Here is a 19,225-nt window from a genome sequence, read left to right as displayed (position 1 = left end):
GAGGTAATTGGTGTCACACCGGCAATCGTTACGTCCGTTTTCATAGGCCTTGGCATCGTGTTTTGTGGATGCGCAATGGTCCATAACGTCTTCGTGTGGCAGAGGGTAAGAACATATCGCTATTAAAAAAGAAAACGAACACGTTAAAACACGTCTAAATCATCTTTTATGTGTATTTTACTCGGAAATCATTTTATCGTGAAATTTTGTTTTCAGAGTTACCATAATTTATCTGGTAGAGTTCATAAAAATTTTTCTGAAATCAATTGCAAGCTTTTAGGAAACCAGGATTTTTCACATTTTTAAGAAGCGTTATAATTATATTGCTGATCTTTATTTTATTCGTGCGAAATTGAAAAGTACGCAAATGGCGCAAAATGCATAAAATGCGCTAAAATATACGTATATAAGAAAACAAATCTCGATTAAAATTTTATTTCCTTGATTATGTTCGTAAAACTACAAACTTGTATAAAAATACGCATTCTAGTTATAAGTGTTAAAACATTCGATCTAGTCCTTATCACATTCATGAAAACCTCCATTTAACCATTCGTTGTATCAACGAACATTCATATGCAAAACTTACCACCTACCACATCCTCCGCGTATTAATATAATCCCCTTTTATAAATTATACACTTTAGAGTGGACTGGTTGGGTCAGAGTGATATAAGCTTACAAGTTCTCGAGGAGTTCTACCGAAGTTACATTTACGTTTGCATAATTTCACCGAAAAAGATACTCTGTAGAATGACAGGTTCGTTTGTTTATGTGATCCGCGATCGCAACTATTTCAAGGGGATTTTATAAATAACCATACACACGATATTCAGTGTATTTTCGTATTCTCGTTTATTTTTGGGAGATTTGTAAAACTGTTGAACAAAATAATTGAGTAACGATTATATTTGCTGAGAAAAAGTCTTTTTCTCTGTACCCCTCCTTCTACTTCAAGCATGTAGTATTGACAATAAGATTGACAATGGCTGAAAGTAATCCAAAAGAGTTTTCACCATGGTTATCGGTAACGAAAAAGATTTGAATCATCTTTAATACTTATTCGTAACTAGAATCATTTCAACTAAAATGTAAATTCTTATATTATAACTTTTTTAATTTGTTATGGCCCCTGACTACAACCTAACCTATCATTCTTATTTCGTAGGAGAAGACGAATGCCGTGAAGGCGTTAGCGCGCGAACAGTGCGAAGCGGCGGTACAGCTGCAGCGTCAGCAGCAGCTGCAACAGCACCAGAACCAGCACCAGCTACAACAGCAACAACAACTACGTGGCCCGTTAACCATCCACCATGCTGGCTGCCCAACGAAAGTCGGGCCCGTGACGAACCAACTAAATACCAGCCACGCAACGCACGGCCGAGCTGCACAGTACCAACACTATCATCACCATCATCATCATCGACACGTGTCAATGTCTCCACCGCTCTTGTTGCTCTCATCGCCAGCTCCGATCGCGGCGACGCACAATCATCTGAACGTGAGCGGACACAGAAACGTGGTTACGCCACCGGATACACCAGCAGATAGATCGCCACCGAGTCCTGGAAATAAGCTAAATAGATCGCAGCATTTGCCACGGGAAGCAACCGGCAGCGTCAGTCCTGGTCTTCCGGCTGCCACATTGGATCTAAGTAGCGCAGCAACCACCAATAGTCCGCATGAATTGTCCACGTTAGTTTAGAAATTTGGTCCGAACATTATATCTTCACATAGGATTGGAGATTAATAGTTGATAGTTAATTTACACATCGATCTTTTTATTTGTAAATTGGGTCGTGGTTTAGAGTTGGTTTGTAAAAATTCGGTCCTAATTGTTAAATGATGAATATTGATTAAGAATAATAGGCATTGATGTACCAATCTTTACTTGAGCACACGCATTGGAGATTTCACTTTTATTCAGTGAAACAGCAACTTCATTACTCGCTTATTCAATACGGCAATTGCATATATTTCATGGACATTTTAACAATGTTTTGAATAATTTCTAACGGTACAATTGTGATGAAGTGAAAAAAATCGTGATAAGAAACAGAGAGAAAAGTTGCTCGTTAATGAATATTGACCAGAAATAAAGTAATTTCTAAAGAATATCCCGAAGACGTCGTAGATATTACGAAAGGAATGATTAATTTATACCCGCGTGTATCTTGCCATTACCATACTATTATTATTATTATTAATATTGTTAGTAGTACTCGATTACATTATTATTAATATTAATATTATTGCCTTATTATTATTAATGTTATGGAACCTCTAGTCCTAGGTTACTTTCGCTGCCACGAAAGGATAAGATTTTCGAATTTTTTACTATTACGTGTAATTCAAGTTTTCCTGTTGCGCATGCGCAGTAGAAAGAAAGTTAGCGGAACTCAAATCTCGAACTATAGAGAGTTGAAAAGTAGTAAAAGTAAAAAAGCACGAATAACATTTGTATTTGTGCTGGATTAAGTTTGATAATTGAAAATTGAGTTTGATGATAACATTTTTTTCGTATTCGCTTTGGTAAATATTAGTTTTATTTAAAATTGAACAAAGCATTTTATGTTTTTCAAATACGGTACATAATCGTAATATCGAATTTTGTAAACTGATAGTAAGAAACTCTATAATTCGAGACTGGAACTTTGATCAAGTTCACATTGAACGTAAACTGACTTAATTTTGTTATTTAAGCGTGTATACTATACGTGTTTGTTCCTTCTTCTCTTGTGCGCAGGCTATAGCTTAATTACTTCCAATAAACGCAGTTATATCGAATCAATGACCGATACAAATTTAGATATTAGGATTATTTAAACAAGAGATTAAAAACTAAAAAGTATTGTTTTTATACTGCATATGTACATATGCAATATGAACGACAGTTTGTGTAATAATATGTCCCCTCTTCTTAGTTTACTTTTGTATATTTTGCGACATTTGATATTAATTTTATGAGGAACGTACTTACACTTTATCTTTGTAATTAAATGTGAAATGAAAGAAAAGAAATGACATGAGAAAAGGAAATTCGATGTATGAGTATATACGAATTGACGGAATTAAAATTTAACGCTATATTTAAATAGAAGACGTGAAATATCTTGTCATCTTAAAATAACTTGATCATTCCTATTCTTTTACATAAAAACACTTTTCGACTGTAACTTAAGAAACATGTCTGCTAACGTGAAACGTGCCAGAAAAAATTAACAACTTCCATTAAATTGGCAAATTTCTCATTAATATCGTAAAACTCGCGTTTACAAAGATCAGATCAGTGTACATAATATACAAAACAAATGCAGAATATATAAATATAGCACATACGTTCTGAATTATATTCGAATTGGGCAGGGTAACCAAGTGAAAATATGTAAATTTCACGATGTGTAATGTACACTTTATCGAACTTGTAAGTAGTGTAGAAATAGAATATTTTACACGTAACAAAATATACAAACGACAATACACAAGTTAAATTATTTGTTAGATCCATGTATAACATGCATAGTACAAAAGTGTTTTAGCTTTATGTACTGGTAATTATGAGAAATACCAACTTAATAGATGTATTTGGTATGTACCTAGTTAAGAAAACAATAAATTATTCTGAACAGATAAAGCGTTTAGTAGCTTGTGAAGTATGAATTTTCGAAAACGCAAGTATTTTATATCTAAGTAGTTAAGAAACGCGAGCAAGGGAAATCAAACAAAGGAACAAAGTTTTTTTGTTTAAAAATATTTAATTTGTTGTTCTATTATCCGAGGTTAGAAGCGATAATGTACAAAATCTGAATAAATAAGATTCTTCAATATTATTGAATTTTAGTTCTAGGGTAAAGTAATATATCCGCATATTTTATTTATATACAATATGTATAAATAATGATGTGATTTGACTAATTTTGTTGAAAGAATATTTGTACTTTTTACGTAAAACTTCAGTCTTTTACAAACTTTCTTGTAATTAATAAACCAGTAAACACAATATTAATAAAATCTATTAAAATTATAAACAAACTCATAAGTTTTAATTTTAGTCCTTAAAAGTTGAAATATTTTGCTCCAATGTCGAGACATTTGTTTTAATCCAAAACATTACTATACTGAATCGATAATGTTGCATGTGCCACGAAAATGATGATAGTGTCAGATAACTTGTTGTGAAACGAAAAAGCATTGCATGTACATTTCTGTTGTTTTGTTGACCATGAGTTTGATGATCTTTTAAACTTGCCCATAGCTAAGAAATCAAACAGTATATCTAAACGAAATTAATTTCAAATTATTTTTTAGGTTCTAAGCTTTTATCTAATCTTTCAGAAGTTGCAAAATTTATTCCACAAGAGTCTTTTTTATCATAACCAAGTACACATCTTAAAACCATTTAAGTCTTCCTTAGTAATTTCTTCTTATCTTTAATAGTAACGAAAATAATTTAGATGAACGTTTTAAAATTGACACCCTGTATATTAAAAATAAAAGATATATTTTCTTCATAATTGGATAGGCTTTTTACAATGGCAATGTACAAATATCAAAATTGCAATTATACTATAACATATGTATATATATAAGCTTCACATTTAAACACAAGATTCTTTATTATATTTTTTTAATACCAATATTTTAATAATTATAACAAGGGTTTTTTAACAAGAGATGTATAACATTGTATACAAATTTTCAAAAACCTATAGATAATTTCAGTTATGCTCTTGCATCATTAATTGTTGATGGAACTCTTACCTCAATTCCATCTAGTTCCTTAGACATTACTATTTGACAGCTTAGCCGTGACCTGAAATTAAATATTATATAACTGAATATGTCAATAAATATATTTATTGCTATACAAATTAATACTAATACACAATAAGATTTCTATTTATCCATTTGAAAATCAACATTGTAAATATGCTAATTCCAACATAGATTTGTAATGATTATAGGGTCATAAATAAAAAACTATGAAAATTTATTATAATTTCAGTTTCGTAGTATTCAGAGATAGCGATTTGAAATTCTACATTGAGATGCAGATTTCGAAATACCCAATACTAACCTGTTTTTACATAAATTTAAATAGAAAAATTCACTTTATAAAATATTAAAAGGTAATAGAATTAATAATGTGAATGATTTGATACTGATTATTATGAACTAACGTATCTGTTAATTCATATGCTAAATCCAACATGTCTAATTCTTCATCTGTTGGTTTGTCAGGAAGTGCATCATAAACTTCTTTCGAAAATATTAAATGGCACGTACTACAAGTTAATGTTCCTTCACAAGCACCTATATCAATTATATTTTAAGATTACAACATACTTATATAATAAAGTATCAAAAGTTAAAAATAATAAGAATATTAAACTTGATAAAAATGAAAATTTTCAAATATTTTCTACCTCAAAATTATTTATTTTAAATTAAGTAAATTATGCTTCTTTAAAACATACCATATCCATCTAAATCAATTTCATTATTTACTACTATGTCTAATATAGTATCTCCAACTTTCCCTTTTGCTTTGATTCTCTCTCCACTTGCTTTAACAAACGTTATATTTACTCTGAAAATAATATTTATGAAAGATAAAAATTATCTCAATATAATTATTTTCTTTATTTTTTGTGTTTCTTCAATTAATCTTCTCTTAATTATACCTTAATTATATGTATCACTTATGATAATAGAAATAATTTAAAAATAAGATATACTTGTCTTAATAATACATAAATAAAATTCGTATATCATATATTTATAACAGTGTTATATTTTTAGTTGTTCACTGTCAATGTTGTTCTTATTAATACTATTCTATTAATACTATGTTATTTTTCTAGATGTTATACTCCTACAAAGAGAAAAATTTCTTAGACATTATTATTAGCATTATTATTTTGACACCAATTTTATATTGGAAGGCAAGTACTGAAATTCTATTAAAAAAAGAAGGAAAGCACAAGAAAATTTGTATCACTTACTCTTGTTTTTCTGAAAGTGGTTGCGTGGTCGATATTCCTCTTGTTGCCTGCAAAAAGGGCAACGTTGTGTTGCTTGTATATTTTGAATAATTTGATGCAATACCGAGAATTGATCTCGAAAATTTTTGTAATTGATTTACTAACGCCATTCCACTGTCATAAATATCATGAGTATGGGACACCCTGACCGAACACCAGATAAGTATTGCGGAAAATATCAATTGTAGATCAATTGTACTTTGTACAAAAACTTCCACGGCATTCTTCGGCTGCTATACTGGGACGTTCCTTTACTGTGATAGGTTATAAAACGATTCCTAACACAAGTGACGTATCTCTACCGGACACGTGCTCTTCGGGCCACACGTTTTATGATACAAGACCAGCAAAATGATCAATGTGTAATTTTACATATCTTACATTTTTTCCAAATGAAATATTGTTTTTATTAAACGTTTAAAACCTCAGGCAACATTTATTTCATCTGATTTCAGTTTTACAAATATATATCTATAATACATATCTGTATAAATTACGGTCTGGTTATATCAAACAGGGACCGACACTCGCTAGGGAAAACTGCCCAAAAATTGAATCGTAAAAACCAATATGAAAGACAACAAATTTCTCGTTCTGCGGAACAAATAGAAATGAGCAGAGTATCTTTATCTTTATCTGAGACATTCAAAGCGTATCACGCATACGCTAAACCTGAAGAAAACTTTCTTGTCTTCCATGTTCATTTTTCCCTTTCCATTTCCGAACGGTTTCTTCTATATTTATTTATATGTTCGTGATTGATGCTATTGACAACATACAACTAAGGGGAAATACGAATAGTAATAGATAGATGTATAATTCATTATGCAATTTTATAGAATTAAATCTTATTTATCTTCAGATATAAAAACTATATTTACCAGCTGAAACACTAACGCATATGCAGTATAATATAATCTACTTAACAATCTCGTTTTAGTTATAATATGTGATTAATTCTTTTGCTATTTCGCTATAAACAGTTTCTTGTGCATACAATATTTTTTTATAGTATTCTAATATATTGTTAGATATTGTAAAGAAAGTAAAGTACAGTTATTGAAGTTTGGGAACATTCAATGTTAACCTTGCTTCAAAAAATAATCTTTAGAATGTATGGGGAATAGATTTTTAGTATTATAGTTGGTATAATGTCATCATTGTTTACAATGTGTTAGAGTTAAAGAAATGAGACAAATTAATATTTCAGAAGCAAATTCAATATTTAAATGATGTTATTTTAAAATGGCAGATGATATGAATGTTCTTTTTATACGAGGAAATGGAAACGTATGTATGGTAATGGAAACGTAATGGTTTTAACATTATTTTAGTACAAGATCTTAGCATAATAGTAATTAACAGTATCCACTACCTTTTAGTCAATTTTTGAAAAATGACATATATGATAATTTGCAATAGTTTGATAATAAAATACTTGTATCAATATTAATAACGTATAATTTGCTATCTCAAAAGGATACAGACTCAGCCAATGATAATGTTTGGGATGATAGTGCATTAATAGAAGCATATGATAAAGCAATATATTTAGCAAAAGAAGAAGTTATCAAGCGAATGGGAATGGATGTTGGAAATTCTCAACCGAAAGAAAACCTACAAAATCTTAAGCAGCCTAAACACGCAAGTAAATTACACAAGGTTGTGATTTTGATAGAATATTACAAATTTGATACAGAATATTATTAAATATATTGATTAAGAAGCAAATTATTTTATTTTGCTATTTACTTATATTTATTTGTATACACATCTTCTCTCTATAGAAATGGATCATAGGAGCACCTTATCGTGCAATATACTCAGAGGATGGAGAAACTTATGAAGCTATAATATCAAAAATTTACGAAAACAATGGCACGTGTTGAAGTGGTTACCACTTCTAAGAAAACTCTACATCTGGTCTTTTTTAGTTTTCTCAAGCACTGAAGCCATCGACAGCGTGTAGACAAAAGACTGCGACGAAGTCAGGCCATAAACAGTAGACAGGCGACGTTGGCTTCGGGGTTTTTCAGTTATTAGGTAACACAGCTAGCGTGCGGATCTGGACCAGCTCAAATTGTATTTTTACTTATTACACTTCTATTTAAATATATTTTCTACCTTACAATTTATCCACGTGTTTTCTCTGTTTACACACCGAATAACCTCAACAGGTTATGGGCCCAGGGCTGTAAATTGCAAGGTAGCAACGTGAAATGAATAAATTGTTAAAGTGTTGTGCTTAGTAAAATAAGGGATAGTGCTAAAATGGAATCAGCAAGTGCGAAGGTCGAGATGTTACGCGGCGAAGAAAATTGGCTCCAGTGGCGTTTTGTTATGCGTACACTTTTGGAGGAAGATGACGACCTGATCAACGTGTGTGAAGAGAATTTGTGTCATCCAGGTAACAGCGCGGAGAAAGAAATCGCTCGTGGAAGATTTTTGAAAGCAGATCGATTAGCGAGAAAATTAATCGTGACCTCAGTAGGAAAGAAACCGTTGGATCTTCTTTTATGTTGCACGACAGCACATGAAATGTGGAAAAAGCTGAATACAGTATATGACATGAAGTCGGATGAGAATTTAAATATGGTCCAGAAGCAGTTCTTCGATTTTAAATGGGAAGAATCTGAAAATGTCTCTTACAACCTATCAAAGTTGGAACTCATAGCGGCGAAGATGAAAGTCCTTGGGAGTGAAATTGGCGAGAAAATGCTGATAACACGCATTTTATCGGTGTTACCAAACAAATTCGATCATTTTCACAGTGCGTGGGATTCCGTGGAAGAAGAAAAGAAGACCTTAGACAGGCTTAGTACCAGGCTGATGACGGAAGAAATTAGATGGAAGAAAGACGACCAGGAAACATCGGTGGCACTGGTAACAAAAGGTAATAATTATAAAAGGGAACAGCAGAAGCAGTCAAGTAAACGTGAATACGAGAAACAAGGACCAAGTTGCTTTAACTGTGGAAAAGTTGGCCATCTAAAGAAGGATTGCTTTAGATGCTTTATATGCAAAAGGAAAGGCCACACTAGCAAAAACTGTTTTAAAAATAACAAAAGAAGCAACAATAGAGACAACCAGGAACCTAGAAACCAAAATCGGGATCACAGCGGAATTGGTCTATTAGGAAGTACCTCAGCGATACAAACGGCAAACGCTGATGTTTGGATAATCGACTCAGGAGCTACGGATCACATGACAGGACGACGGGAATGGTTCAGCGTTTTCGAAGAATTCGATAACACGGTGAAAATAGAGATCGGCGATGGTCCGTTCATGGATGCGTGCGGCAAAGGAAAAATCAGAGTAGAGACTTTTGTGGACGGCAAATGGGTAACATGTACAATGAACGATGTTCTATACGTACCAGGTATGAAAAGAAATCTGTTTTCGATTAGATCTGTCGCAAGAAGAGGCATAGATTTTTGTATTTCAAAGGAAGGGACCAATTGCATATTTTTACAAAATCAGAAAATAATAGCAAGAGGTTCTGTTATCGGAAATTTGTATAAAGTAGATATGCGAGTTATCATACCGTCAGTTTGTAATTTTAGCAATAGAGCGGAGTCAAACGCGGACACATTGCAGTTATGGCACGAACGGCTATGTCATCAGAACATCAGACATGTTAAAGAATTCTTAAAGAATTCAAATATGAAAGTTGTAGAGGACAATAACTTTTTCTGTGAAGGTTGCGCGTACGGGAAACAGCATAGATCGAGTTTTCACGAGAAAATCAATCGGGCGACTAAACCTCGCGAAATTATTTATACGGATGTATGTGGACCTATGAAAGTCGAGTCATTAGGCAAGAAACTGTATTTTCTGACATTTAAAGATGATTTTTCAAAATTCACAAAGATTTACTTCTTACGACGTAAGTCAGAAGTAATTGAAAAACTAAAAACCTTTTGCCTAGAAGTTGAAAATCAATTTAAGGATAAAATTAAAGAAATTCATAGTGATGGAGGGAAAGAATTCCAAAATAAAGAAGTCAAAGAATTTTTAAGAAGTCAGGGAATTAGACACACGATTAACGTCCCATACACTCCTGAACAGAATGGTGTCGCAGAAAGGGAAAATAGAACAATAGTAGAGGCAGGTCGGTCGATGCTATATTCGAAACCAAATCTACCGCTGTTCTTATGGGCCGAAGCCATGAACACAGCAGTACATGTCATAAATAAGACGAGGCCGACAAGACAAGATAAGAAAACACCATATGAACTGTGGTACGGGAAACCGCCGAATTTAGAAAAGTTTAGGGTTTTCGGTACTGAGTGCTTTGCTCACATACCTGCGGAGAAAAGGACAAAACTTGACAAAAAGGCTAACAAAGGATATTTGGTAGGCTATTAGATGACGGACGAGGGTATCGAGTGTACGTGCCAACAGTAAAAAATGTAATATTAAGCCGTGACGTAATATTTAAGCCTGAACTAGAAAATGCGAAATTCGTAAAATTAAGTTTACCGAAAATTGTCGAGCGCGAAGATGTGAGTGCGCAGAGCGATAGAGCATGTACGTATGAAAGTGCAGAGAGTGAACATGAAAAACAACCTCATGGAACTAGCGACAATATGAGACAATTGAGAGATAGAGATAAGATCAAACGAACCGATTTTTATGGTTACCCAGTAACGTACGTGGCGGAAAAATTACCGGTGGATTTTAACGAAGCGATGAGATCCGAAAAGAAAGAGTTATGGGAAACAGCTATGAATGATGAAATGAAATCGCACCATGAAAATAAGACGTGGATATTTGTAGAAAAACCTAAAGATCAGAAGGTACTTAGCAATAGGTGGGTTTTAACGATAAAGCTAAATCCGGACAACTCGGAACGATACAAAGCGCGACTTGTAATAAGAGGGTGTTCACAGAAAGAAGGCATAGATTATAAGGAAACATATAGTCCCGTTGCTCGGTTTGACACAATTAGATTAATGCTCAGTATTGCAGCCAAAAATAATTTACACCTCGGACAGTTCGACATTAAAACCGCATTCTTATATGGAAGTCTGAAAGAAGATATTTATATGAAACAACCTAAAGGTTATGATGATGGTACAAATCGGGTTTGTAAATTGCTAAAAAGCCTATATGGCTTAAAGCAGTCTCCAAGATGTTGGACGGAACGTTTCACAAAATTTATCTCGAACTTAAAATTTTATCAGAGTAACGCAGATCCTTGTTTTTATATTTATACAGAAGACGACAAATTAATGTTGATGACCATATACGTAGACGATGGACTGGTAGCAGCTTCAGACGAATCTTTAATTGATAAATTCTTCGATGATTTAAATAAAGAATTCAAAATTACGAGTTCGAAAGAAGTAAAGAGTTTTCTTGGACTTGAAATTAATAGATTAGAAGATGGTTCAATATTCATTCATCAGAGTAGGTATATCGAAAACATATTGGAAAAATTTAATATGAATGAGGCAAACAGTGTTTCTACACCTATCGAGACTAATTGGAACGAAAGTAACATAGGCGATAATGATTGTAACGCACCATACAGAGAAGCCGTAGGGAACTTAATGTTTTTACAAACCGTAAGTAGGCCAGATATTAGTTTTGCAATAAATATAGCGGCGAGACACTTAGAGAATCCAAACCAGTATCAATGGAAATTAGTCAAACGAATTTTGCGCTACATAAAAGGGACCGCAGACATGGGACTCTTATATACAAAAGCAGGCAGTCTCGAAACCTTTAGCGACGCTGACTATGCAGGCGACAAAGAAACAAAAAAGTCGACATCAGGCGTTGTATGTAAGTATGCGAATGCGGCCATCACATGGCAATGTAAGCGACAACAATGTATAGCTTTATCTACGACCGAAGCTGAATATGTCAGTGCAGCCTCAGGAGCGAAAGAAATTATGTGGCTAAAGAAAATATTTCTTGAATGTAAATTAGAGATCCTTAAGTATATGCTATGTGTAGACAATACTAGTGCCGTGAAATTAATTAAGAATCCAGAATTCCATCAAAGAAGTAAGCATATTGACGTAAGATATCATTTTTTGCGAGATTTATACAATAGAGGCGAAATTGATATAACGTATGTAACAAGCGAAGAGCAATTGGCGGATATATGTACAAAGGCATTGCCAAAACCGAGATTTGAATATTTAAGGAAAAAGTTAGGTTTGAAAAGTAAAAAAGATATTAAGATGTAATTGTTTGTAAACATGTAGAGTTTTTAGGGAGGGTGTCGAAGTGATTATTACTTCTCAAACAAAAAGAGGAAAAACTCTACATGATCTGTTTAGTCTTCTAGTTTTTTTTTTTGTGTAATAAATTAATTTGTATGGAAAAGAGAAAGGCGGCTGGCAAATGTACTTGAGAAGGCATTGACAAATTAATTTTCAGATATTTACGACAAGAGTTAGAAAATATTAAGAGATAATTTGTAAATTTGAGATAATTGTTTGTAGGGATGTAGAGTTTTAGGGAGGGTGTTGAAGTTCACTTCTAAGAAAACTCTACATCTGGTCTTTTTTAGTTTTCTCAAGCACTGAAGCCATCGACAGCGTGTAGACAAAAGACTGCGACGAAGTCAGGCCATAAACAGTAGACAGGCGACGTTGGCTTCGGGGTTTTTCAGTTATTAGGTAACACAGCTAGCGTGCGGATCTGGACCAGCTCAAATTGTATTTTTACTTATTACACTTCTATTTAAATATATTTTCTACCTTACAATTTATCCACGTGTTTTCTCTGTTTACACACCGAATAACCTCAACAGCACGTGTGTTGTAAAATTTGTAGGTAATACCTTTAGCATGATGGTTATGTCAATTAAGAAATGTACTAAAAATACATATATATATGAAGTAAAGGCTTTCGCATAGTCTATCACAGTGTCATTCAGCAGGTCCTTAACTGGGCAGGAGTACCTGTCAATGTCTATGGGGAGACCCGTGGGATATAGGGTCATGAACCATAAACATGCATGTTACTTATTGTTCATTATTAGCTGCTTGGAATATAATTCTCCTCATTAGACGAGTGATTATTACTACATATATCAAGGTAAACATTTATACATATACATTTATGCACGGGAAATTCTAATACATTGCCTGTAAGGACAGTAACCGAATGGCACTCAGTCATTCTATTAAATGACAAAAATTTCTTTTACTCTGTGTTTAGGCTATGGTAATACACAGAAAGTCGAGTTGAGTTCTCTTTTAGAATCAGAAGGTTTGCAAAGTCAAATAGCACAACAAAAGAAAGCTTTGGAAGAGAAATTCAATGAAGAGAACGATGAGACTTGTGAGACTAATTTTTCTACAAATGTAAATTCGAAAAAATATAATGTAGAAAAAATGGATTGTGACTCTGAAGAAGCAAATGCGTATAAACATCACTTCATACCGGGACCATCTTTCAATTCGATGACTGATATAATGCCACCTGCACCTCCTTTACCACCACAATTAATGGCCAAGTAAGTACAATTTAAAAATTCTAATGGAATGCTGAATACTTCTAATATTAATAAGTAATTTGGAATAAGTTTAACATTTTATTTGGAAAAAAAATACGAAATTTTAATAAAATGTACTAGATTACCAGATAATGATACAGACGCACTTTCAAGTATGTTGATGTCATGGTATATTAGTGGTTGCATGGTATATTACACAGGTAATTATTTCATATAAGTATTTTATTGTATATTAAATTTTCAATGGACTATGTTATTTCTTTTGTAGGTTATTACCATGGTTTGAAACAAGCAAGAAACAATCAAGAGAACAGGAAGAACTGTTGATTATATCAATTTTTTCAATAACAATATAACAATAATATAAGATATAATAAAATATAAAACTCATTGTATTTATTTACTTCAATTATTTGAAATAAAGAACAGCTTTATTTTCATATAAGACTTTAAGACTTTTTTAAAAATAATTACTAAGATAAGAAAACATAAAAAACATATTTTTGATAAAATACACTCACATATATATGTCGGGTTATCATTAGGATTTAAGGCGCGTAATGATCCTTCGTTTGAATTAGCCATTGTTTTACGAAACAGAGAATATATTTACGCGAATAAACAAGGTTTTACAAAATATTATGAATAATGAGTTTAATAAATAATAAGATTAACAAACGATAAGTTTAACTAATAATTAGATTAAAGATTAATAAGTTTAACGAACAATAAGAGGAACGAATAATATGTCTTACGAATAATGAATTTAACGTATAATGAGATTAACGATTGATAAGTTTCACGAATAATGAATTTAATTAACGCTATTAACAATGTTCCGGGGTTCAAACGAATCCACGGTCAACAGGATAACTCTTTACTATGTGTAGAATAATTTTAAACACAAACTGCAATTGCTGAGACACTCGGTAAATTGCTCGATGTATCACTTTCCAAGGTGATCACACGAATGAATATCTGATGAAAATCTTTTTCGCTATACGATTGCATTTGTTTGTTATATGCTCGCTGGAAACATCGAGAAGGTTCCAATCGTTGTTGCTAGGCAATTTCTGTCAAAAGTTTGTTGTATACTCTTTGGAAACATCGAGAAAGATTCAAACGCCGTTACTAGGCAGTTTCTGTCTGGAGATTGATTCCTAATACAACGTGTGTCCCATTATATCGACATCTCTAAAGTACAATTCTATGTGATTTCTAGGGAGAACAATACAACCGATCCACACCTTCGTCAGGCAAAACGTTTATCCCGTGACCGTGGCTACGTTCGGCGACCAGTTGTCACCTCGAACCCACTTTCGCTTTCACAAATATCAAACAATTACAAATGACAATTGCTTAATTACAGTTATGATAAAATCTAGGCTAAAGCATTAGAAGGCTTCCTCAAAATTGCAAAGGGAAGGCTCCGGTTTTCCTTTCATCTCCGACATATATAATACAAGGATATAATACAACCGAACATTTTAAACTTAGCCTATAGCGCGCGCGCGCACACACATGCACACACATACGAATGATTTCTCGAACGATAATCCATTTATTTATATTTTTCAATATCTGTCCTTACGATTGCGTATTTATTTGTTCCACGTATCATATTTATCTATTTGCATAACTGTAGGTGACATTTTTTTTAACAATTTTGCTAATATTTCATAACTTTTTAATTCATATTTCAAAGTGGTAACAGGTGTTTCTTTCTTTTCAAGTCTCCTCCATATCGGGCTTATTTCTAGTAGCCACGCTTGCTTACAAAGCAATTTTATATCTGCACAAGAATATCTTTCAGTACATTTTACTATGTGGTTTACAATATCTGTATTTTCTAATAAGTGGTTGCTAAGGTATAATTTGAATATACCAAGTCGAGCAACTTCATTGGGTAATGATACGTATATTTGCTTTTCGAGACGCCTGAGTAAAGCTGCATCAATGCCCCTAATAACATATTTACAATAAATATTATCGTTCTATTATACTAATAATAATGAAGGAATACTTCAAACAACACAATAACATATTTGGAATTTGGAGAAATATTACGATATTTTCTACTTAGAAAACATTGAAATAACGTGATATACGTACCAAGGGGAATTAGTTGTAGCCAGAAGAACTACATTAGAATTCTCATTAGACACTAATCCATCCAATCTAGAAAGAAGTTCTGATCTGAATCTCTTTGCAGGTTCAGACAATATACAGTCTCCTTTATTTGTGGCGATCCAGCCAATCTCGTCGATAAAAATAATTGTAGGCGAATGACTATAGGCAAGTTCAAATAAAACCTGTTCAGTTTAACAAATGTATTATTCATTAAATATTATATTCGAAATTCCTTAAATTCATTGCCTCATCACGAATATGATATCATTTCGTTTTCCAAACAACTATTCTATTTATATATAAATGACGAAAAATAAAATCAAATCTTTTTATACCTAGAATCTCTCCTTCATAGACAAAGGAACAAAGAAACTTACATAGACAAAGCAACTTACACGTATATACTTCTCGGAATCGCCTCTCCATTTGCTGACCAATGAGCTGGCAGTTATGTTAAAAAAGGTGCAATGGCATTCTGTCGCGACTGCCTTCGCTAACTTCGTTTTCCCTGTTTTGTATATTTCTTGTAAACACGTACAGAAATGAAAAGAATACGAGTATCTTACCTGTACCAGGTGGGCCGTACAGCAAAATACCTTTCCAGGGGGAAAACGGGCCATCAAAAAAGATAGGATACTTAAGGGGATACACAACGGCCTCCTTAACAGCGGTTTTACATTCCTCTAGGCCTATAACGTCATCCCAATGTACATTTAATTTGTTTACTATGATCTCCTGTGACGATACAAAGATAAAATGGCGTCTTCTCTATATTAAGTAAGTGTTACGTAATTTGATATTTGAAGCGTTACTGAAATCACGTCATCGTCGATATACGTTGGACGGTTTATCGACGGGAATTTTATCGTTTAAAAGCTTTACGATACGTATATTAATCGAAAATAACTTACGCATGAGATGTCCTCAGCAATCTTTCGTAATTCCGGATTATCTGAATAAAGCTTTTCAACGCATTTCAATATCTTCGATTGCATGGATTGTTCCATTGGGACGTTAAATAGCTCTTCTGATGAACGTCCATCATTCTCATTGGGGAATATTGACGTCACTGTCATTGCGAGATTAATATGATTCGTATTGTCATCAGTTATCTTCTGCTGTAGATTCGTCTCTTTCACAGGCTCACTTCTCGCTTGTTTACTAACAGATTTGGCTTTTGTCTCAATACTTCTACAAACACTGGATCATATTGTAATACGATACGTTGAATACGATACGTTGAATACGTTGAATACCGTTTAATATCGTTAAATAATTTAAATTCTTACGTTTTGCTTGCATTTGTCACTTCCCTCGTCATTTCCCTTCCAGTTATTTTCTTACACAATATGGGATATTTTTGAAATTTCATCTTGTAATAATTTTCATACTCTGCAACGATAATTTCCAAATCGATGTTGTCGCAAACCCGATGTTCGGGAGATAGACGAGCTTCCCGGAATAATACATCGCTAACGTCTATATACATAAAAAAATGTAGTTTTTAATTAATTATAGTTTTTAACTAATTAAAAATATTTTTCGCAATGACTGAACACTATAAGATAACCATCAAACAACTGTTTTATCTCTAGGTAAGACAGGCAAAAGAATGTATTTACTATATAAATCCTCGAAGATAATTTCTTGTCTTCTGCTTTTTAATTTCCAATTTTTAGATGGATAAGAATAATTTGAATTTATACTTCATATATTTGTTTATAACTAGTTAATCTACATAATCGATTGAGTTATTCTTAACTACTGAATTACCGATGTCGAATTTTCAAATTTGGTTTCGCCTTCTCTCTCCATGATGTCCACTGATTTCTATTTCGATTGGTCACTGACACTATTCAAAAGAATTGGAACTAGGAATATATTTTAATTATAATATACTCACCCATTGTGTTCCAAATAATCACATACAAGGTGTAATATGTTCCGATGACGTTCCGAAATACGACTCTCCTCCTAATATAATTATTTTTTCATTACAATAATATAAGGTTTTTCATGTAATTTTTTGTTACATTTGCGAATTCAACGAGTTACACATGATTTTTCATGAAACACGAACGTTAAAAATATTTGATACAGCCTAATTATAAAAATTGTTAGAAGCAAAAGTCATAGATACTATGTGCGAGTATCGCATGAAACGAACAGCTATTAAGAGAACTGCAGCAATATTACAAATCAAATAACAAAACACACTCGTCTGTGACGTGGAAATTCTAAAATCTAAAATCTAGAATATTCCTTACCTTTTTTCGCAGATTATAAAATATCTTATTCATACTACCTTGCATCGATAAATCACCGTTCATAGTGACACTTTCAAATCGCCTATCGTTTCTCAATGCATACGAGAATTTCCGTTTATTGCTTTAAAAACAACCCGTCCATTGCGTTTCTCTTAAAAAATTCTTTCAACTCTGTTGAAAACCGAGCATCAAACAAGAGACAAACGATTTGTTGTCATGGAAATGTTTGGTTCACACATAAGCAACGCACAAATATAATGATAGAATAGCTGAGTGTGTGTACTGTATAGTAAGATGGATGCAACATGGAAATAGAAAGAGAACACCATGTATAGATACTTCCTGTCCTTGTTTAATCAGGCATGCACACTAGTGGACACTGACGCTGCTCGTATACCGCTGTTACATATTTCCTGTACAAGTGCGCGTCATTAGACAAGGACGGAACATCCTCTCTCTACTTCTCTATCGCGTTTTTAGTTCGCTCACGAGCTCTGTACTTATATCTATTACATTTCCACCATAAGCAGCGGCCGTGCAGTGACTTACAAAAGTTCCGAACGGTTCCATCCTGGGCGGACGGTTAATTGCGTTCGGTACTTCGAGGCAGGAAGGTGAGTACAGAATCGCTCCTCTTAGTACTCTTATTAGAAGTGTTATCATCGAATATAAGTTTTTTCAATAAATTCTTATCGTTTTACAATCTTTCTAGAATACAATGACGTCAGCAATCGATCATTTTCGCGAATTTATTGTAAAATAATTGGGGGAATATCTGGAGTTCTTTATCGGTTTCGACTGTAAAATCAGCAACTATTCGAATTTTTCATTCATAATTGTGACATTTTCGACTCTTCCGTTGCCAAGACTCTCTTGAGAGATTTTTGGCACGTTCCATCACCCTTGTTAAACGAGTGCACATTGGTGGATATATTGATTTTAAAAACCAATACGTGTACGAGATTTATTATCTCACTGGGACAAAGAAATCCGTTTTATTCGCGAATTTTCCGTGTTTCTTCTTAATTTTCGTGAGTGTCTGGCGCGGAGCATTATTTGAATGAACTTTTCATCGTTCAGATTATATTTCGTTTAAAAAGATTGAAATTGATGTCGAGAAGAAATGAAACAAGGTGCTCGGGCATTCTTTCGTTTCCCGGGGAAAGAGAAATATGAAAAAAAACGGTCGTTCTTCCTTCTGCCATTTTCGTCCATTACCAAAATGGCATGACCCAAGTGTCCCGGGCCGTGAATCAATCAAGCGAATTTTGAATAATTTTTGAATAATATCCAGTTAATAATTTGTG

At 33.2% G+C, this 19,225-nt stretch overlaps 4 protein-coding genes and 1 long non-coding RNA gene across 16 annotated transcripts; 3 read left to right on the top strand and 2 right to left on the bottom strand.

Moving 5' to 3' along the window:
• The first annotated feature begins 458 nt into the window (after positions 1–458).
• LOC126876764 (protein odd-skipped-like) lies at positions 459–1,705 on the top strand. The gene is made up of 2 exons (XM_050639626.1): positions 459–1,027; positions 1,169–1,705. Exons 1-2 carry the CDS (start codon positions 986–988, stop codon positions 1,703–1,705), a joined length of 579 nt encoding a protein of 192 aa, XP_050495583.1. The 5' UTR covers positions 459–985.
• Positions 1,706–4,480: 2,775 nt separating this feature from the next.
• Positions 4,481–6,329, bottom strand: LOC126876770 (adrenodoxin-like protein 2, mitochondrial). Of its 4 annotated transcripts, none has more exons than XR_007694505.1 (5): positions 6,006–6,329; positions 5,685–5,875; positions 5,478–5,590; positions 5,078–5,313; positions 4,481–4,813 (listed from the first exon to the last, which is right to left on the bottom strand). XR_007694505.1 is itself a non-coding variant. In XM_050639650.1 (4 exons), the coding sequence occupies exons 1-3, from the start codon at positions 6,152–6,154 to the stop codon at positions 5,123–5,125; spliced, it is 453 nt and encodes a 150-aa protein (XP_050495607.1). In that variant the 5' UTR covers positions 6,155–6,320; the 3' UTR covers positions 4,481–4,813; positions 5,078–5,122. The 4 variants fall into 4 exon arrangements, 1 of the variants encoding a protein (XP_050495607.1); XR_007694506.1 differs by having other exon boundaries at positions 5,739–5,875; positions 6,006–6,327; XR_007694507.1 differs by lacking the exon at positions 5,685–5,875 and having other exon boundaries at positions 6,006–6,052; positions 6,150–6,320.
• An 831-nt stretch (positions 6,330–7,160) lies between these two features.
• LOC126876763 (survival motor neuron protein-like) lies at positions 7,161–13,966 on the top strand. Its single transcript, XM_050639625.1, has 6 exons — positions 7,161–7,178; positions 7,524–7,692; positions 12,684–12,836; positions 13,224–13,521; positions 13,642–13,721; positions 13,790–13,966. Exons 1-6 carry the CDS (start codon positions 7,161–7,163, stop codon positions 13,846–13,848), a joined length of 777 nt encoding a protein of 258 aa, XP_050495582.1. The 3' UTR covers positions 13,849–13,966.
• Positions 13,896–18,452, bottom strand: LOC126876767 (katanin p60 ATPase-containing subunit A-like 2). Of its 9 annotated transcripts, none has more exons than XM_050639637.1 (7): positions 17,274–18,452; positions 16,941–17,130; positions 16,563–16,851; positions 16,218–16,419; positions 16,029–16,159; positions 15,634–15,833; positions 13,896–15,483 (listed from the first exon to the last, which is right to left on the bottom strand). In XM_050639637.1, the coding sequence occupies exons 2-7, from the start codon at positions 17,021–17,023 to the stop codon at positions 15,123–15,125; spliced, it is 1,266 nt and encodes a 421-aa protein (XP_050495594.1). In that variant the 5' UTR covers positions 17,024–17,130; positions 17,274–18,452; the 3' UTR covers positions 13,896–15,122. The 9 variants fall into 9 exon arrangements, with proteins under 9 accessions (XP_050495594.1, XP_050495586.1, XP_050495587.1 ...); XM_050639629.1 differs by having other exon boundaries at positions 16,941–17,481; positions 17,555–18,452; XM_050639630.1 differs by having other exon boundaries at positions 17,555–18,452.
• LOC126876777 (uncharacterized) lies at positions 16,283–19,073 on the top strand. Its single transcript, XR_007694510.1, has 2 exons — positions 16,283–16,428; positions 18,446–19,073. It is a non-coding gene; the product is annotated as an uncharacterized LOC126876777 (long non-coding RNA).
• The last annotated feature ends 152 nt before the right edge of the window (positions 19,074–19,225 follow it).

This window comes from Bombus huntii, unplaced genomic scaffold (genome assembly GCF_024542735.1).
Source record: "Bombus huntii isolate Logan2020A unplaced genomic scaffold, iyBomHunt1.1 ctg00000093.1, whole genome shotgun sequence".
Taxonomy (NCBI): Eukaryota; Metazoa; Arthropoda; class Insecta; order Hymenoptera; family Apidae; genus Bombus; species Bombus huntii.
The sequence above is the reverse complement of the archived record's forward strand: the minus strand, read 5'-3'. Positions and strand labels throughout refer to the sequence as shown.